The sequence below is a fragment of the Pagrus pagrus genome (genome assembly GCF_965226575.1).
Source record: "Pagrus pagrus genome assembly, chromosome: 8".
Classification (NCBI taxonomy): domain Eukaryota; kingdom Metazoa; phylum Chordata; class Actinopteri; order Spariformes; family Sparidae; genus Pagrus; species Pagrus pagrus.
Genome location: NC_140192.1, coordinates 9,724,254 through 9,743,207, shown reverse-complemented (window position 1 = coordinate 9,743,207; position 18,954 = coordinate 9,724,254). Strand labels below are relative to the sequence as shown.

Sequence of the window (18,954 nt, the reverse complement as noted above, 5' to 3'; positions counted from 1 at the left end):
AAAGGTTCAGTGCAGTTCCAGATCCCTAATTGGCCTGTACAGTCTGTATATCTTGTTTTCTGAACACGGTGCCGTCTTCACTTCTCTTTTACTCCATGTGATAGGTACCTATAGCCTAACATGAATACAGTAAAACCGAAACATTTAATAACTACAACCACACATTATTGCCAAAAATTATTTACAGCTTCCGGGTCCGATGACCGTCTGAATATCATAAATTGTAATAATCTCCCTTACAGTTTTCAGCAGTGGAAAATCTTGGACTTTCCCTCGAGAGGGGGATGACACTTGTTCAGCGTGATTATAATAGGATTTTCTCCAACATGACATGATTACTTGGTTGGGGATTTCATGCCCCACAACACAATATTGTCTTGGTAACTGTCTAGAGACGTCTTTCCTTGAAAGAAAAGACTGACTTAGATTACTAATTTCTGCAATATCTTTGATACATTGTGCATAATCGGTGTAAACGTATGCATATAGGTGTTGTTGCAGACGCGAGAGAAGTGAAAGAACTGGTGGATGCTGCGGCCTCGGATATCAGCCGTGGATCAGACATTGTCATGGTTCCATGTCTTAAACTAAGATGTTATCAGACGCCAGTTCTTCTGCTTCCCTCAGGGGCTCTAAGAAAGACAGGAAAGAGAAGGAGGAACCGTGGGAGATTAATTTGCAGACAGACAGGAGTAGGAATTTGCAAAAGAGCAACGATGGGGAAAGGCGGAAGAACAAATTAAGGCAGAAAATGGGAGAAAAAGAAAGCTTTTCTCTTCTTGTGTCAGTAGGGACCTTCTGCAATATAACACGTTTTCTGGCAGCTTCACACAGCTCTTGGCCACACAAACAGCTAAGCCTAAAAATCTCAGACTTAACTGTATTTTCTCACGACAAACACGCATACAAAGCATAGAGTAGGGTTAAGTTCTTGCGTGTGTGTGCATGCATTTGTGCAAGCGTGTGTGTGTATGTGTGTGGGGGGGGTGAAGACTTGCGTGCCTGTGTTTTTTTTTTTCTTTCTTTTTCCAAAGCAGCAATAATTAGAGAGTCTGTGTGTATTTGCGTGTGTTTACCCCAGTGCGCCCCTGTTCTTGATGTTAGAAGAATGTTGATTATAGGCCCGATTTAGCTGCAGCAGTATGAGGATGGTGTATAAAATGCGTCTGCAGTTGCAATACATTAATGGATTTGTGTGTCTGTGTGTGTGTGTGTGTTAGTATACAGTGGATGAAGGATGGGGTCAAGAGATGTTTTTTTTCCCCAGCTTTACAAAAGAAACGTTTGTTTTTTAGTCAGTCTCCAGGTTTCATGAGTGCATACATATAGAGTTGCAATGATTAGTGTGGGGCAGCATGGCAGCGCAGTGGTTAGCGCTGTTCGAGACCTGGCTGGGGCAGGGCCTTTCCGTGCGGAGTTTGCATGTTCTCCCCGTGTCTGCATGGGTTTTCTCCAGGTACCTCGGCTTCCTCCCACAATCCAAAGACATGCAAAAAGTTAAGTTAATCAGTTACTCACAATTGTCCGTTACTCAAAATTGTCCGTAGGTGTGGGTGTGAGTGTGAATGGTTGTTTGTCCCTATACATCTGCCCTGTAATGAACTGGCAACTTATCCAGGGTGTACCCCACCTCTCACCAAATATCAGCTAGGATCGGCTCCAGCCCCCCCGTGACCCTGAAACTCTGATGGATGATTAGTGTATTGATGGATTAGTCAGTGAATTTAGCAATTAGTCGTGTTTAAGTTGAAGTGAAAGTAGAAACACATTCTCACGCAATTTGCATCATGTCACAGGAGTTTATTCCTAACACAAGCAGTAGAGTGTTTCTGTCTCTGCAGCCCAAAACAGGATGCTTGGGTGATGTTCCTGTTTTATAAAGTGCTATTTTGTAAGTGCAAACACTGAAACTCACTTGGCTCATCATGTGTGGAAAAGTTTATAACTCCTGAATTAGCCTTCCAGGAAGTTGGATGCCTGTAGATGATTCACAGCTGATCACGGTGACGGAAGGATTCAATTAACCTTTCTCCCAGCAACAACCCCACACACAGTTACACACAAACTTAATATCTCACATCTTAAATACTATCAGGCGTTTTCAAAATGAGTCTGAAACACATCACAAGTAGGGATGACTCATTCATAAAGTGCTTGCGGATTTCAGACAGACGTCAACATTTGAGTCTTGAAAGCCTGAATTGGCTGAAATGTACTGATTTGACTCCACCATGTTGTGAATGATGGATTGCTGTTTTCAGCTTTTCAGAAACTAAACCTGTGTTTAAGGGTTCCAGTAATACGTTGAGGTCTGCTCTTGGTGGCTTTGTAGCTGAGAAACGTACTTAAACTGTTTAGTTATTCAGTGTATGCGTATTTAATGTTCTGTAATATGCGCAGTCAGTCGGTGTTTATTTTGCCAGGGCTTGGAGTGTACGTGTGCAGGAACAGCTTTCCGTGCTCGTATTTAGTTTTTCTTTATTTTAAAAGTCTGCACAGTACATTTAACAATCTGCATGACAATGCATATACGGCCAGCCACATAGTGTTCTTTTCAAAAAAAAGTTCAGATGAAGGTTTGTGTAGTATCATATCATAGGTAAAAGTTATGCTAATAGATTCGCTTATTTAACTTACATTATTTGATTTAACATTTCTACCCTTCCTGTGGCATATTGCGTCTTTTCTGTGCTATGGCATTCACCTCATGAAAATGCCGATGTAATAATCTGGTATGTCTGCTCTTGCAATATTTTTGGCAAATGTTCAACCATATAGATCAAATTGCGCTTAATTTTGACAGTTGTAACTTCTGAATGGTCAAAACACAGGAAGAAAAAATGCTTTTTGTGAAGCCTGACAGTCACTACTGACCTCATTCCTTTAGTCTCCCCTCCTCACACATCACATCCAGAGCCAAAACTCAACTTCTCTTTTCATTTTTTGCCTGTCATTATGTCTCTGGGAGCCCTATATTTTAGTATTTCCCTGACATGCCAGGGTCTGTCTTTGCAGGATAATGATAGACCACGGACTGTACAGAGACGTTTTGTATTAGTCATTGGTAGGATGCCGGACAGCTGGAAAGATGCTTGTTAGTGAGTATTTTACTTGGGAATCACTGGACACATACTCATATATACGGTTTTCTTTCAAGGTCAACCCCGGATTTGTGTTCCGTTGCTGTTTTAATGGGAAAAGTGGTGTTGTTCCTCCAGCATACATTTGGTTTCCTACTTTTAATCCTTGCTAGTGCATTGCCATTTCCTTCTTGTCATATATCCAGCCCCCCCTTTTTTTCTTGCGCTCTTTTCCCAACCTGCCTCCCTCTCTCCGTTCCCAGGCCACAGGAAATGGCCAGAAAGCGGCCGGGCTTTATTTCTGTGCGTCTTAAGAATAGCAGCATTGTGTTGCGTTGGAGCCTGCATTGTTGTGGGAATGAGAATGCTCCTCGCCAAAACAGAAAGCCTATGTACCCTGTAGTATTATGCCTACACATCAGAACAACAGATGGCACATGCCGCACAAAAGATAAGTCGTCACTAGTTCACAGCTGTTACTACTGCTGCCTCTTGTTTTCTTTTATCAGAAGATTGTTGCAGTTTTACAGGATGTTCTTTCCCCATAGTTTTGTTTATATAATGTGGTGTATCAGTGTTATTTCCTTTCATATGGTGTTACACAAAATATTTTTTGCTGATTCTTCTCATGAAACATTTTGCAAGTGTTTTGGCTTTTGCATCTGGAGAACAAACATTGTATTCCTTACTAAAGGTTAATATTTGTAAAATCTAAGAGATGTCTGAAACTGCAGGCTCCCACTCTCTAGTTTCACCCTGAATCAGCTGATGCTTTCCTCAGGCTGCAAGAAGTTGGGGCCGAGGTTATCTCATGTTTCAGGGCTACTTCCTCGTTTACAATATGTTCTTCAATTATGTAAGCGGTGTGCGTCTCGCTTTCTGCTCTGCTCATTATCAAAGCTCTTTCACATCTCACTTCACACAAACAGGAACACTGAGACTCAGCCAGTCCCCATCCCTGCAACTGCAGATGTTTTTCATGTCGACCTCTCATTTTACGCAGCTGATCAATCGGAACATGTAGCTGCATGTTGCTGTTGTCTGGTTTTGCTAGTTTTTTGCTTGATGCACAGCAGCTTGTTGCACTCAAGTATAAAACGTGAAGTGAAGGGGATGAAAAACACCGTGTCAGTTTGTGTTAACTGCCAACACAGGCTAACAGTGGAACAGGCTGTTTGGTCTGTCATAACAATACTGAATGGTTACTGTGTTGGTGGGAATTCCTGGTCTTTTCTCTCCTGATAACAGACCTGCATAATAGTTGCTTGTGGGTTTGTAGTCATGGACGTCCTGCTTGGATTTTGCTAAAACTTTGTGTCCATGTAAAGCAAGGATGGAATAGAGCTGTATAAATGTATTGATAAACACCACGATAATGATTTTGGCTTCCACTGTTAGTTAAGCTTGATTCAAGCAGGTTTTTAATGCTCTACGTTTATTAGTGTAAATAAGAGCCAGTGCTGTGAAATTATTTTCTTATGAAAGGTGGACTAATAATTGGGATAAATGATTGTGACCGCTACAGTGACTGGTTTTATTTTTTTGTGTTATAATTACTGTAATTAAGTGGTTCGTTTTACATGCAGTAAATGTTTATTAAGTATTTGACTCAAACAGTTTTGGAGAGGCAAGACATCCTGCAAATTAAGGCAAATGATCAGCTGTGAAATTGTTTTTTAATTATAATTGTTTTACTGCAGAGAAAGCAAATATGTTTAACCTCATTAAACTCAGGTGCAACATATAAAATTCAAGCTGCATGCAACGCCCACGGTAGTGCCATAAAGTACAGTTTGAATTCAGTTTGAACTTTGACCTTGCGATTTCCCTGAATATCAGGCGACGTGCTGACTGTTTTGTGGCTGGGACCAGTAACTTCCTGGAGTGTCCATTGGTTGCCTGGCAACTGATCCGGGTCAAGAAATAGCTTAGCACATAACCCTCCATAAAACGGTGAATTGTCACTTTTACAGTTTGTTTGGTTTTTTTGTTTTTTTTTACAGATTAAACTAACATAATATAATGTGTTCATTAGTGAGCTATGGAGGGGCTGGGAGGCGGGTTTTGTTCCCTTCGGACTAAGGCTGAACAAAATTACTATGGGGGGGGGTCATTGCAAAAAATGTGATGATTTTTTTACGCCCAATATCGGATTGTTTCTATAGACAGCAGATTTATTGATAATGAAAATTGTCTTCAGTTGCAGCCCTACTCTGGACAGAGCAGGGCTAGATTCTTCCCCCTGTAGCCAGTCATTATGCTAAAATGAAGGTTTGCTTAAGTTAATCTGGCAAGAATTGAGTTGTGTGCACACCCCAGACCAACACCTTTTAATTGTCATTCTTCAGCACCGCCTGTCTCGTCCATGTGTGTAATCTCGGCTTTCAACACAAATTAATTACAAATGCATTCAAGCAACAGCTCTTGTGCTTTGATATTCAATTACTCTTTCCACTGCTGACGTAAGAGTGCATTTTAGTATGTGTGTCTGTGTGTGCAGTGTCTTTGCATGTGTGTGCTGCACACTGCTTGCCAGGGCAGGGCAGGGCTTCCTGTTGCTGTGATTGCTGCCCAGTCAGAGCGGAGCAAAGATCTTTTGGTCCCCGTTCCTCTTTGGCTTTGCCACCTGGACCTTCAACCACAAACCTGGCGCCGTCACCTCCCCTCTCGCCTTTCTTCTGCTCTGTTTTTCTCACTTCCTGCCTTCTCATTATCTTCTCATCCTGACTATCCCTGTGACTCTTGTTTCTCTGTCCCCTCCTCTTCCTTTTCTTGTTTGACTCTCCTCCCTCCTCCCTCTCTTTTTAATAACCCCCTAACTCCCACACTCACACACTCTCCCTCGTTTGTAAATGTATCCCTAGCTCTGTGATTCATTCAGTGAATCAGAGAATGAAAATTCAAAGGTGGTAACAAAATCTGTTTTTCATCCCAGACCTTGTGGAGCACATGTTGCCACTTTTTTTTCCTAACGTATTTATTTTTCCACTCTAGTTTTTACGGGAAAAACGGGAGTGTTTGATGTCTCAGAGAGCCTTGATGCCATGCAGACTAATTGAGTCGTAAGCAATAGATTGGATCCGGCTGATCTCAGTAATAAGGCCAGTGCTATATAAAGGTCAGAAGGATGTGGCTTGCTGTAAATTGCATTTTATATAATGACTATGATGATTAGGAGCACATCCTATTTCTGTAGTAATGAACAACCAAGCGGCGCATAGAGGTGTCCACATTCTCAGGCGAGTTGCTCATATGCCCATCTGTGTCTTTATGTGCGTGTGAAAAGAAAAAGGACTGTAAAACCATGCAGGTAGTGTCTGTGATGTCAATGTATAGTTTTCTGAAGGGACACTTTGAAGACTCGAGGTTGGATGAATTGTCAGTTGTTGTAGCCTTAAAATCCAAACAATACAAGGGCTGAGCTGAAGGATATTAGTAGTGCTGCAACCAGTGATTATTTCCAATGTTGATTAATCTGACAATGATTTTCTTGGTGAATAATTTTACCTATAAAACGACCTCTTCATTCTTTATCTTTTTGTTTGACAGCGTAAAACTTGAGTGGGTGTACTATAATGTAATACAAGTAGAAGCAGCTATATCTCACATTTGAGAAGCAAGCACCATCAGGTGTTTGGCCTTTTAACTAATTTAGATTAATAGATTATCAAAATAATTTATAATTCATTTTCTGTTGATTGACATTACATTTTTGCTCTAGATGGCAGTAGCTTCCACCACCAGTGTCAATAATTTTACCCGTACACACACTCAATTCCCCCATTAAGCCTCAATATAATGGAGATATAATTATTAAAATCACAAGAATCCACTTTACAAGACATTGATTAGGCTAAGCTATTAAAACCAAATTATCTGGTACATTACTGAAGAGGTTGGTGGTGTTCTCCATTGATTTTCCAGCAGAGAAGTGTTTTGAATAGAGAAGTATGCTGCCCCAGAGATGGCAGTTCTTTGTTTTCATCTTTCCCTCAAAATCCAATTGTCTGCTTTGTCATAACCGAACTGCAAGAGTTGTCGAGTTTTGGCATTGACGGGAGCGCACATTTGAGATTCAAGACTGTTTCAACTAATTTGGTGCGATTGCAGACAGACTTCTAATAGGCGTAGAGGAAGATATCAAACTAATGCACAGGATTACCAAGAGAGGTGACCTTAATCAAAGATTAGACATTAAACTTGCATTTGTTGAAATGTTTTGGTGGGATGAGCTGCAGTGTCGTGTCATGGCACTCTGGATTGACCTGTAAAAAGTTGTTGTAAGTATAACCTGTGGGGAAAAAGTGTTTTAAACCTTATTTTGGAGCAAAGTCACCAAACCTTTTAAAGCATTTTTAAATCAGATTTGACTGATGATTCCATTCATTCATTTTTTTTTTGTCCCAGTGACTATTAAAAGTTATGGCTATCTCCCCATTCATTTAAATAGGGGTCCGGTCTTGCTAGCCTAGGGTTGTTGCCAAGATGGCTGCTGCGAGGCAACACTTGCCTAAAAGGACTTTGTTTCCACCCAGTCTTAGCCTTTCTTTACAAGCAGTGGCCATTTAAAGTACTGCATCTGAAGCCACCTTTGCACTAGCATTAATATGCAGCCATGGCAGTTGCCACCTGCTATGAATACCTGAAAGCTCACAGACCTCCTGTGTGTGTGTGTGTGTCTGTGTGTGTGTGTCTGTGTGTGTGTGTGTGTGTGTGTGTGTGTGTGTGTGTGTGTGTGTGTGTGTGTGTCTGTGTCTGTGTGTGTGTGTTTGTGTGTGTGTGTGTCCATTGCATCAAACAAGAGCTGCTCCCTACTGCGGACAACAGGGAGCACACAGTGGTGTGTGAGAGCTGATACCAAGCTCTTGAGATATAAATAGGACCTCCCTGCAACAGGGCTTCCACCAGCAGCACTGATAATTCTCTACGTGTTGTGTAAGCCCGAGTCTTTGTCAGTCTTTGTAGATTTTGTTTTCTTGGTTTTGTTTAAAAATTAATACTACCTCCCCTCTTTTTTTTAAATGTTGCAGTGGTCATGATTGTGTTGGCATTATTGGCCCCTGAGTTTTTTTTAATGCTAGTTTAAAAAAAATTGCGTACATATGGTTTACTGGTCACCACTCTCATAGTGTCTGGGCATTAAGCGGCAATGACATACCACACGCTCACCACCCCCCCCACAGCTTGTGTTGTGTTAAGAATCAACTCAGTGAGCTGACACAAGTCATGAGATTACTCATGCTGACAAGATCAATTCACGTGTGTCTTTCACGCATCCTGTTTCCCTTCCTGCTTGATTAAGATCTGCTTCTGGTTGCTCCCAGTAAAAAAGTGTTTAGAAGTTTAGTTCCACTTCTGGTGTCAGGAGCTACAAGGATATGAGGTAAGGGAAGCGATTTGATGCTGATATTCTCTTTCTAGCCCACCTAGGTCTTACAATTGGTTCTTTAAACAATTCAGATCAAAGTCTAAACTTGTGTGATTGAGTTGCAGAGGAGACGACCTCCCTAACATCCACAGTTGGAGTATATCTGGGCAATTATTTTCATTATCTAATTACCTGCTGTTGAATCTCTTGAATAATCGTTAGAAAAATATGTTCCCATCACAGATTCCATCTTCAAATTGTTTGTTTTGTCTGTTCCAACAGAAAGACACTCCATTTATAATAGGAGTACATTTTAAAAAGCCGTAAATCCTCACATTGAGAAGCTGGATGCAGAGGATGATTTGAATTTCTGCTTGAAAATGAAATCGATTATCAAAATAATGCACAAATTGTTCTATATTAACATATGTTAGTCCTCATGTCAGAGGTGCAGATGAAGAGATTGTACTCTCTAAATGTCAGTCAGTCACAAGCTGCTTTCCTGGTAGTGACTATTTTCTTCTTGCACCTGTTTGACTCGTGCATCTGTCCAGTAAAGGCAAATGACTTCTGAGTATCATAGATGTTATTGTCTGTTTGCTATTTTAAACATCAGCGGCTGAGCTGCAGCCTAGGTAGTAGTTTCAGTCAGAGTTGGGTTGCACAGTTAAGGCATATCGTTGTATGGAAATTGACGGTTATCATACTATATTTGCTAATCTACAGTTTTGAATTCTACTGTGTTAGTGTTGCTGAAAAATATAGATATCATACATATTCCAAAACTGTTGTTTTTTTCTTGCCAACGAACCTGCAACTGTTGTCGACATAAGTCACTTAGTTGCTCAGACTGCTTGTAGCGTTGATGCTGCAGGAAAAGCTGTGCCAGATTTCTGTAAAGCACATGAGAGACGAAGAAAGCAATCAGTGTGCAAGTGTGTGTGTGTGTGAGAGTGAGTGTGTGTGTGAGTGTGTGTCACAGTGAAGAATGCAGGCATTGAGAAAAAGGAGGAAGAGGAGGAGGGAGGGAGTGATGAGTAAGGTGAGGAAGACAGAACGGAGGGAATGCAGGGAGTTTGGCTCTATTGTGCAGGAATGTTTTCCATTTGCAACTTAGAGTGTTTTGAATTGGCCTATTTTTTTCTGTCATCCCCCGCTGAACGCTGTCTAGCAAAGCAATAATACGATAACAGAGCACCAAGCTGAGGTCAGAGGTCCTGGAGGAGACACAGAAGTGTCTTAGTCTTTTTGTTTACCCTCACATTTTGACCCTGCTAGGCCCTCAGTCAAGGTGAAAGTAAAGGAAGCAAGAATCCAAACACATCTGGAGATCCTCACTCCAGTGGACACAGAGGATCAAAAGAAAGGAAAAACCATGGGAACAGAGACGGCCAAGCCCCCAGAGAGATACGGCAAGAGGAAGTGTGTGTCTGTATATGTGTGTGCGTTCAGTCAGTGCTGAGTCATCGCTGGGCTGGCCAGGCAGATAGAAACAGGCTTCTGGGGGGGCCAGCTGGAGGGGCGCAAGGGAACATGCACTGAGCATGCTCTGAAAACTACAGGAAGGGAATTAGTTGTTGTGACAGGACACATCCAGGAACTTGAGTGACGCAACATTTCACGTTGCCAAGTTTTCGCTCCCTCATTGACGTACGTGTCCCCCTGGTACACTTGATGATACTGATGAAAAAAACTGCATGCTTTCATGCGTGTCACGATCTCAAGAATTCACAACTTTTCTTCTCTAGATGTCGTCGTTAAGGACAGGGAGGGAGATGTTAGCCGAGAGATAACGAGACATGTTGCTCCATGTTTGCCCCCCCCCCCACACACACGCACGCACACACACACACACACACACACACACATACACACAAACCCCTCCTTATATTTCTTGTGGTTTTCTGTGATCTGTTGGACCACAGTCTATGGCTCCCCCCACACACCCCCAAATGCACACACACATACGCACACTCATACTTCCTGTATTTAGAATAGACCCTTCTCTGCTGCACTGGAGGAAGATGGTATGTACTGTAAGCACATGTTGTTGAATGAGATTGATAAACCCTTGTTAATTCTGCTGTAGCTGATCTTACTGTAAGGTTATTCAACAGCTCATTTATGAGAGGCATGGGTACAGCAGTATGGAAATGAACTGCAGTTGTAGTATGATGCATGTTTAGATCTTTTACACATCCTCAGTTTATTCAGGCGTTAATGTTCTCCTGCCAGTGAGTGTTAATGGTGAGATACTGTCTTTTTTCACTGCTTTTGTTCAAATAGTCTATCTTGTGCAAAAATGTAACTGCAAAATCCTATCATGGTACAGTTTATAATCAAAACAATGTTATCTCCTGAAAACCTCTTGTTGAAGTGTAATTTAAGTACATATAAAGGTTCTTATTTTGCTACATCACAGTAGTGTGAATATCTAACAGCTCTGTGGCTGAATATACAACATTAAATCATCCATGGGCTGGGTGCATAAACCAACAATCTCCACTCTTACATCAGCTCAGGCCTGTTGTGGTTCTTGAAAATGCATCCGTACTCCTACTGACTGTCTGTACTGCAGCTATGGGTTGAGCTTACTCAGGGTCAGCATTGTAGGCACATTGGGGAACGGCAAGAGGGGTATTTGAAAAGATGAAGGACAGGGTAGGGCTCTCTTTGAATACCAAGGAATGTATCCTGTTTCCTCTTTATGCTGAACTATGTGGTTAATTCTTGTACCATGTTCTCATTTTTCTTTATATATGCAGAAGTAGCACTTGGTCAATTATAGTGGATAGGTGAGTGCATATGCACTGTAGAAGAACTGGACTGTTTAATGTTGTTGAGTCCTTTCTGCACAGACTGATGATGACAAAGTGGTGCTGACACGAATGAGGAAAATTGGTGGAAATTGTTCCACAAGGAAATTCCCTCCAAAACTCCAGCAAAATAGAAGAGCATCCTGGTATCCAAGGGGTTTAAAACGCATAGTAAACTAGAATGGCACTCAGTAGAGCGTACAGTATACTACCAAGGCCCAACAGCCCCTTTAAATTCAGTCAAGCCTAATCCAATATCAAACTCGATAACCCTGTATCAATCTGAATTTAAGCCACCTATAACTGCTTAAGCATAATTTAAGCATAATTTAACCAGATCTAGGATCTCAATCAAAGTACACCTGAATTATTTTTTTAAATTATTTATTTATTTATTTTTTCTTCATCAAGATCCATGCATTATTCCCTGAGAAATTAACAAAAATGTCAAACACTATCTCACAATGTTAAAGAAATTGAGGAAACATTCCTGGATTGGTCCCTTTATCCGGATCCGTACCAAAAGCTAGTTAAACAAGTTTAATGGAAATCAGTTTAGTGTTTTCTGACATAACCTGCTTGGTAGGGCTAATAATGACTAATTCTGAATTACCCCCAAAACCCATTTGTAAGCTGTATAGTAAGCCTTATAATGAAACTCCTTGCTCTTTTAGTAGAGCGATAGGAGACAAATCAGGCGAGAAATTGGTGTGTCGAGTCAAGCAATCACAGTCCAAGTATTAGCCTTGACATGATGAAAACTTCATGTTGGGGGGGAAGCAGAAGAAACTTGAAAAGGGTCACATGTAGACACCCAGATGGCCGAGCAGGCAGTGTGGTTGATTGAGAAATTTTCTAACAGTACTTCCTCAGTCAGGCCCTCATTCAGTGTCTGTTCAATATATTGCTGTTTTCATTCATATCAGATACTGCAGTCTCTGTCATCCATATCGGTTCAATCTGGAACTGATTTTTGTCATCTTTATTGACTCCACTCAAATATATACACCTGCAATGTGTCTTTGCCCTTGATTCAATTGACTGTTTTTCTATGAATCGAATGGTCCTTTGTCCTTTGAGTGAACTGAGGCCGTCCTTATCTATTAAGATACTCTGAGTGGTTGATTTCCAGAGATCCCTCTGCCGTCCCATGTAATCCAATTTGGACTGTTTAAGATTGAGTAAGATAAAATCAGACTTTTGGCTGTCCTTCCTCAGTGTTTGAACTGTTTTAAACTTTCAAGTAGTTCAAAGAAATGCTGTAACTGTTTTGCCAGCTCCCTCTTTAGATCTCCAGTTCTTGCACAACACTCATCAGTATTTTGACATGCCTCTGATTACATTTCCATATCTCTCCTTTGTTTGTCCCTCAATCATCTTTTTCTCTCATTTCATAACTGTCCATCCCTCCACTTTTGCCTCCACACCGACCCCTTTACCCCAACTCCCCAAATCATCCATTTCTCTTCTTCTTTTTCAACCTTCCTTGTCTCACAGCAGTGATTCTCAGCCGGTCTGGTTACTGCAATGAATGGTAACACTATACATCCAGCCAACACCACCACAACAGCAGGAGGAGGCCCTGGCGTGGCAGCGCCCCCGAGAGGCTGGTGGGAATTCTGCGAGCTGCACGCCATCACCACAGCCCAGCAGCTGGCCGAACACTACCGTAGCTTCGCCAGAGAGCGGCCACAGCATGACGTGCTCCCCCCAGAGACCTTTTCCAAGCAGTTCACCGACCTCTTCCAGCAACACTTCTGCTGCGAGGTCGACAAAGATGGCACGCCACTCAGCCAGAACACATGCTCTACTGTTCCCGGTAGTTCCTCCTCCACCACTCCGGCAGCCTCTCCCATTCCATCACAGGCCGTAATTGGTCGATTGCGGATCACACCTTTGTCTGAGGTGCAGGACTATCGGGAGGCGGGCCGGCCAAGCGGAGGAGCTGCTCGTCTTACTGTGGTGTCACCAAAAGTGGAGCCGGTGGTGGTGAGTCGAGAACAGGCGCAGCCGCTGCGATGTGCTGTGGGAAATCCTTTACAAGGAAACCCAGTGGTGCTCAGGGGGTCGACTCGTAGTATCGGCGGTGGGTCACTGTTGATTCGTAGCCGGAGCAACGAGGAGGTCTCTGGCAGTGATCGTCGTCAGGAATCTGAACGGTACTCTTCGGGCTCCTCAGCCTCCAACCCTGGCCATGCCGACATTACACATTTCTCTGTCAGACAGATCCGGCAGACAGTAAGACGACTACTCAAGAAACGGCCGCTCCCCAGCCCCCCCTCATCCCAGGACCTGTCTCCTAGCCGCCCAAACCCCACCAACAACAACAATCCCCCAAATAATAGCGATAGAGTGGGTGGGATTTCCTCTACGAATGAGGAAGTGTCATCCTCCTCCTCATCCTCCCACTCTTCCTCTTGTCTGAACTCTGAAGCCACGCCCCCGGCCTCCTCACATATGTTCATGACCGGGTTAGCCTCTCACTTCCTAGATCGATTCCGTTGGTTCCGCAGCGGAAGCATGAGGCAGAGACGGTCAGAGGTGAGCGGCTGCTGTAAAGAGGACCAACTGAGGTACTTGTTGGTGGATGACACTATCTCAGACACTCTGCCCCCCTGGCAACGCTGCCGCCTGCTGGTCAGGAGGATTATGGACGCTCAAGGAGGAGGAAGAGGAGGAGGGGAGAGGTACCAGTTGGAGCTCTATGATCCTCCAAAGGTAGAAATATTTGCTCATGCTTATATTTATACATATTTTATATTAACCAAGCAATTATTGGACATATGTACACATAGTGGGTGTAATTGTGATCATTTATTAGGACCACCTTCATATATGATATCACCACTGTCTTCCATAGGCTCATGTAGTCTTTATTACATCTACAAACAAAATGTTTAACTAAGAATTGACGGCACATTGAGAGGAAGTTAGAGCTCGCCAGGTTGTGCACCCAGTTCAGTGATGTGTAAAATATATGTTGTATACTTGTAGATATCCTCAAATGAGTAACAACATTTACAGTCCGGGTTGTAGCATTAGCAGTCTGCACATTCTTTCATACTTGCTATGCAAATACTGCATGCTTCATTGGTTTTAGCATTGCATTTTAGCATTAAGCTTGAAAGTGACAGAAAGTGGATTGGGTTTCTGTGATACAGTAACAAAAACTAAAGGAATAATTCAACATTATGGGAAATATGCTTATAGCTTTATCTCCAAAAGAGAGATGAGAAGATTTCATCTCGGTAGAGCAATTTCATGTCGGGTATCATGTTCATGCTGGGACTATTTTGCCAAGAAAAGGTATCACCACATAACTCCCCCGTAAACCACGAAGTTTACTTAGTGAACTTAGTTGTGAACTTTAAAGGTGTTGGTTACATAAGTTTTTTTAACTTTGGACAGAGCCCGGCTAGCCGTTTCTTGCCACTTCCTGTATTGGTGCTAAAATAATCGCTTCCTAGCTCTATAGTTAATGCACAGGCATGAGAGTGGGATCTTCTCACCTAACTCTAAAGTATAAAAGGGATTAAGTGCATAATTGTCCAAATTATTACCTTTTGATTTAAAGTAGTAATTCACTGCTAGAGAGCTGGCCTTTGCATAAAACTGCGCTACATAACCAGAGAAAAATGCCTGTTATTCCCTTTTGCTCAAAAACGCTGAAAACCAACAACTAGAATGCACCGCGCTGCACTGGCCCAATAAACACCCCCACTGATGGATGACGTACTGCGAGTTAGGAGGCGCTTTATTTTGGCTTGGAGTCTATTTAGAGGTAGGAAACAGTAAAGCAGCCTGCTGGTAGCAAACAACATCATATTACATCGATACAGAACACTAAAATCTGTTTCTGAAAACATTTTAGGCGAGAAATAAGACGTGTAGTCGCATAATCTTAGTTTAGTCAGACACCTCTCACTCAATCCGAGAGAGAAAGAGAGAAAGCAAGAACTTCCCCCTCGAGATCCGACTACACTCTTTGTGTCCGTGGATGCACGTTCATCAAATACGAAACACCAGTCTGTAGTTGATACAATTTGACAGCCACCAGATGACTTGATGATGATGGAGTCAGGGGCTCTCGGTGTAGGCAAAATGGAGGGAAGCCTTACATTGTTCATTAGCATATACTACCATAATTGTAGTAATACAGAGCTGGTTAAAAATCGGCAAAGTTCCTGTTTAAGGTGTGTCCAGAGGTACAACAAGGATTTCAGTTTCAGCCTGAATATTGCAGCACAGCATTTTATTTTCATTTATTGTTTTGCAAAACATACTACACTTGCAATGTTTAATGATTTTTTTATCTGATAAAAAATACATCACTGCATGAATATAGCATATAATCAATATCTGACGCTGTCTGTCTTACTGTTGTTCTCAGTGCAGCAGATGCCTTTTCCGCAGGACTGTGTGTCTGCAGTTCTTGCAAATGTTTGTTGAACTTCTTCTAAGAATTCTGCGCAGCACTGAAGCATTTAACAGCTGGCAGGTTCCTCATCTTGTAGATCTGTTTGTGTTTATCAATAAGATGGAAACCCACAGAAGGCTTTAAAGGGTTGGTTAATGTCAGTTTGCCAGGCTGTGTCACAAATGTATGTACGTACTCTAAATTAACACATACACACAGGCAAAAAAGTCATTTCCTGTCTCCAGCTGTTTTAGTCGCAGGGGTTTTCCCCCCTCCTTTTTCAAACCATCTCTTTTCTCTGTGTTTGTTTTGTTTGCATAAACGATGCTTTGCCGCATCTAAGAAGCTTCTTTTTGGTGTACAATTTGCCACATGACAAAACAAGACCAAAGCTGTGATGACATTTAGATTTGGCTCATAAAACTGTGCGTTCAGTTGGCGGTTTTCATCACATCTTTGTCTCTGCTGATTGATTTATTTTTTAACTGCAGCTACAGAGTGTGCTGTGATGTTGAGCAGACTTTGGTTTTAAACAGAGCTGAAAAAGCTTAAGGATGATATTACGAGTCAAGTCTGAGCTTTGACTAATGAAAACTAATCAGAGCATCCATCTGTTCTTGCCTTGTGTGCTGAGTAGGAGTATCGGTGTTAAAACTCCATCATTTGTTTCATACTGATAACCTTTTAAGATGTGGTAAGAGATAATTTGCCCTTAAACCCGGTTAAAGAAGCTAAAAGAAATTGAGTTACGGTTCATATGAATAAAGAGTAAAGAGGAGCATGTCTTTATAATGCAGACATTTTCATGCATTAATGTAGCACAGCATTTGCCCAGTGAGCCGTTTTTGTGCTCAGCTACCTCCAAAGAATCTGCAGCATTCATGTGTTCTTTTACTCTTTGGTGACTTGACATGCCTCCTACACTGTTTCCTGTTTGTTTGGGGTTTGCTTCAGCCAGTTACATCTTTTCTACTTATTACCTCATGATAAACACTTAACTCAACAATCAAAAGAATGTGAAAGAGCCACATTTAAGATATATTTCTTTAAGTAACTTGCATTTTTAAGCTTGGAATAAGAAAGAAGAAACTTTCTTCCCCCAGGCCTTGCTTTACAGCTCATCACAGCAAAGCAGGATGTCTTTTTTTCTAATATGTACGCTTGGCTCCCCACATGAGACCTCATGGCATAAAACCCTGCAATATTTCCAGATGGGACCAGCTGCAAGGCTGCATGTGCTTGCACACCCAGTCCCCCAAGATCCCCAAACCAGTAATCAGAGCGGCTCAGTTGACTGCTGTCCTCGCCGTTGCCATCTCTAAGGTCACTGGAAGCAGAGTGGAGCCTCTTCAGGGTGTGTGCAAGTGTGTATTCCAGCAAAAACAGAGGTCAATGAAGAAGATGTTGCATGCATGTGTGTGTGTGTCTCAGTGTGTAAGCTTGTAGTGTTTTATATTTAGCAGCCCTCAACTCTTCAGCCAGCTGCAGCCTTAACCATGAGCGTGAGGTAATTCAGTTGATGATAGAGCCTGTGTGTGTGTGTGTGTGTGTGTGTGTGTGCGTGTGTGTGCGTGCGTGCGTGCGTGCGTGTGTCAATGCTGTATATCAGAATGGGAAGGCATTGGTTGGATTTTCCAGGCTGATTGCAATGCTGCTTCAGTAGGCCCTGCATTGCTGCTCTCCCTCTCTTTTCTGTGTGTGTGTGTGTGTGTGTGTGTGTAAACTTGGCAGAGCAGAGAGTGAAGGCCCTGAGAATGGCCTTAAAAGGAAAGAGAGCGGTGGACTTACATGCACACATTTTAACATGCACGAGAAAAAGCACATGCGTTCACACCTTTTTTAAAAGAAGTCATTTAAACACGGAAACCTGCAGTACATTTGGGTTGGTGTGTTAGATATTGTGTTGGTACAGTTTCTTTTTTGTGGATGTAAATTGGGGTTTCATACATCTGTGGCCTCATTGTGACTGTAGGTGTGTGTGAGCATGCATGCCTCAGCGCTGCATATGTCTATCAGCTGCACTGAATATGGTAATCAATGGGTACGGTTCATATGTGTTTTTATTAAGATCTTTCTGTGTGTGTGTGTGTGTGTATGTGTGAGAAACAGCAGTAATATCAGTGAGCTGATTTAGCACAAGAGAGGAAGCTGCATGGAAACTGATAATGTATTTGCGTGAGAAAGCTGCAGTCGAGGCGTGGTGCTCTATCGAGGCAAAACTTAGGCAGTTTGATGCAACAGTAATGTCGATCTACATGCAGCTTTAACCTGTTTAATCAAATCAAACTTTTTAAGAGGCAAGAGCTTTCATTTATACACTATAGCAGTGGTTCCCTCGCCAGTGTGCCATGGCATTTTGTTACAAGCACATATTATTGCAATTGCAACCATACAAAAAGTAGCCCAATGAATGAGTTTTTAATTTACTAGAGCAGTTCTTTGCACATATTCATTCTACTCTAGGCAAATTCTATAACCTAAAAAAATTACTTAAAAAAAACATCCAGGGAACCAAAAATGAATGTGAACAGAGTGATCAGATAACAGTGCTATGGAGGCTGTTGTTCCTGAATGTGAATGCATGTGCCTTGAGACTTGGGCTCGTTACTGACTTGGGCATAAGAAGTTTGGAAACCACTGCTCTGTAGGACACTTTCATACCTCCGTGAGAAAAATATTAAAACTGTGTCCAGTTTTCGACCAGATCTGGTTCCTATAAGTGAATTAATTTTTCATAGATTCTCCAGTTACGTTTTAGAAAAAGACTGTGTACATAATAATTTAAAGATTGAAGGACTACTCATCCCATAAACCATTGCAAATAATTCCTTTCCAACAACTTCCAACTAGTACATGGCCTGACTGGACACTTCAACATCTTTTAGATAACGCAGCATGTCAGAAAGGGAAATCTCGGTCACTCTGTGACAAACATAATTCAGAATCTACAATACTACAGTTTCCAGCGAGCTCCACCAATCAGAGACGTCGCTGTCACAACACGGGACTGAGGATAGTTTAGTACTTCTCCATGAAATCGTGAATCAAACATGGTTTTCTTAAAACAATATTAATATCATACAGACCTGTGGCTTCTACAGGAGCCTTAACCATAGTTTCACAATTTCATAGTTAATAGTAAGTCTATCTCGGTGGTAAAGACATTATAGATAATGATACACACCCTCATTTCAGACATGCAAATAAGCACTTGTGAGCTCTGAAATGGCAATAGCAAAAAATTGCTCGAGCTTTAATTTCAGTTTCAGTAAA

At 41.9% G+C, this 18,954-nt stretch overlaps 1 protein-coding gene across 3 annotated transcripts in view; it reads left to right on the top strand.

Annotated features, from left to right (window-relative positions):
- sh2b3 (SH2B adaptor protein 3) overlaps positions 1-18,954 on the top strand; it is a 54,922-nt gene that overhangs the window by 2,957 nt on the left and 33,011 nt on the right. For 2 of the 3 annotated variants that reach the window (XM_084359913.1, XM_084359914.1), the window contains exon 2: positions 12,762-13,982. In XM_084359913.1, the coding sequence (XP_084216039.1) occupies positions 12,792-13,982 (1,191 nt within the window). In that variant the 5' untranslated portion in view covers positions 12,762-12,791. The remainder of the gene's footprint in view (positions 1-12,761; positions 13,983-18,954) is intronic. The other variant, XM_084359912.1, reaches the window with a different exon arrangement.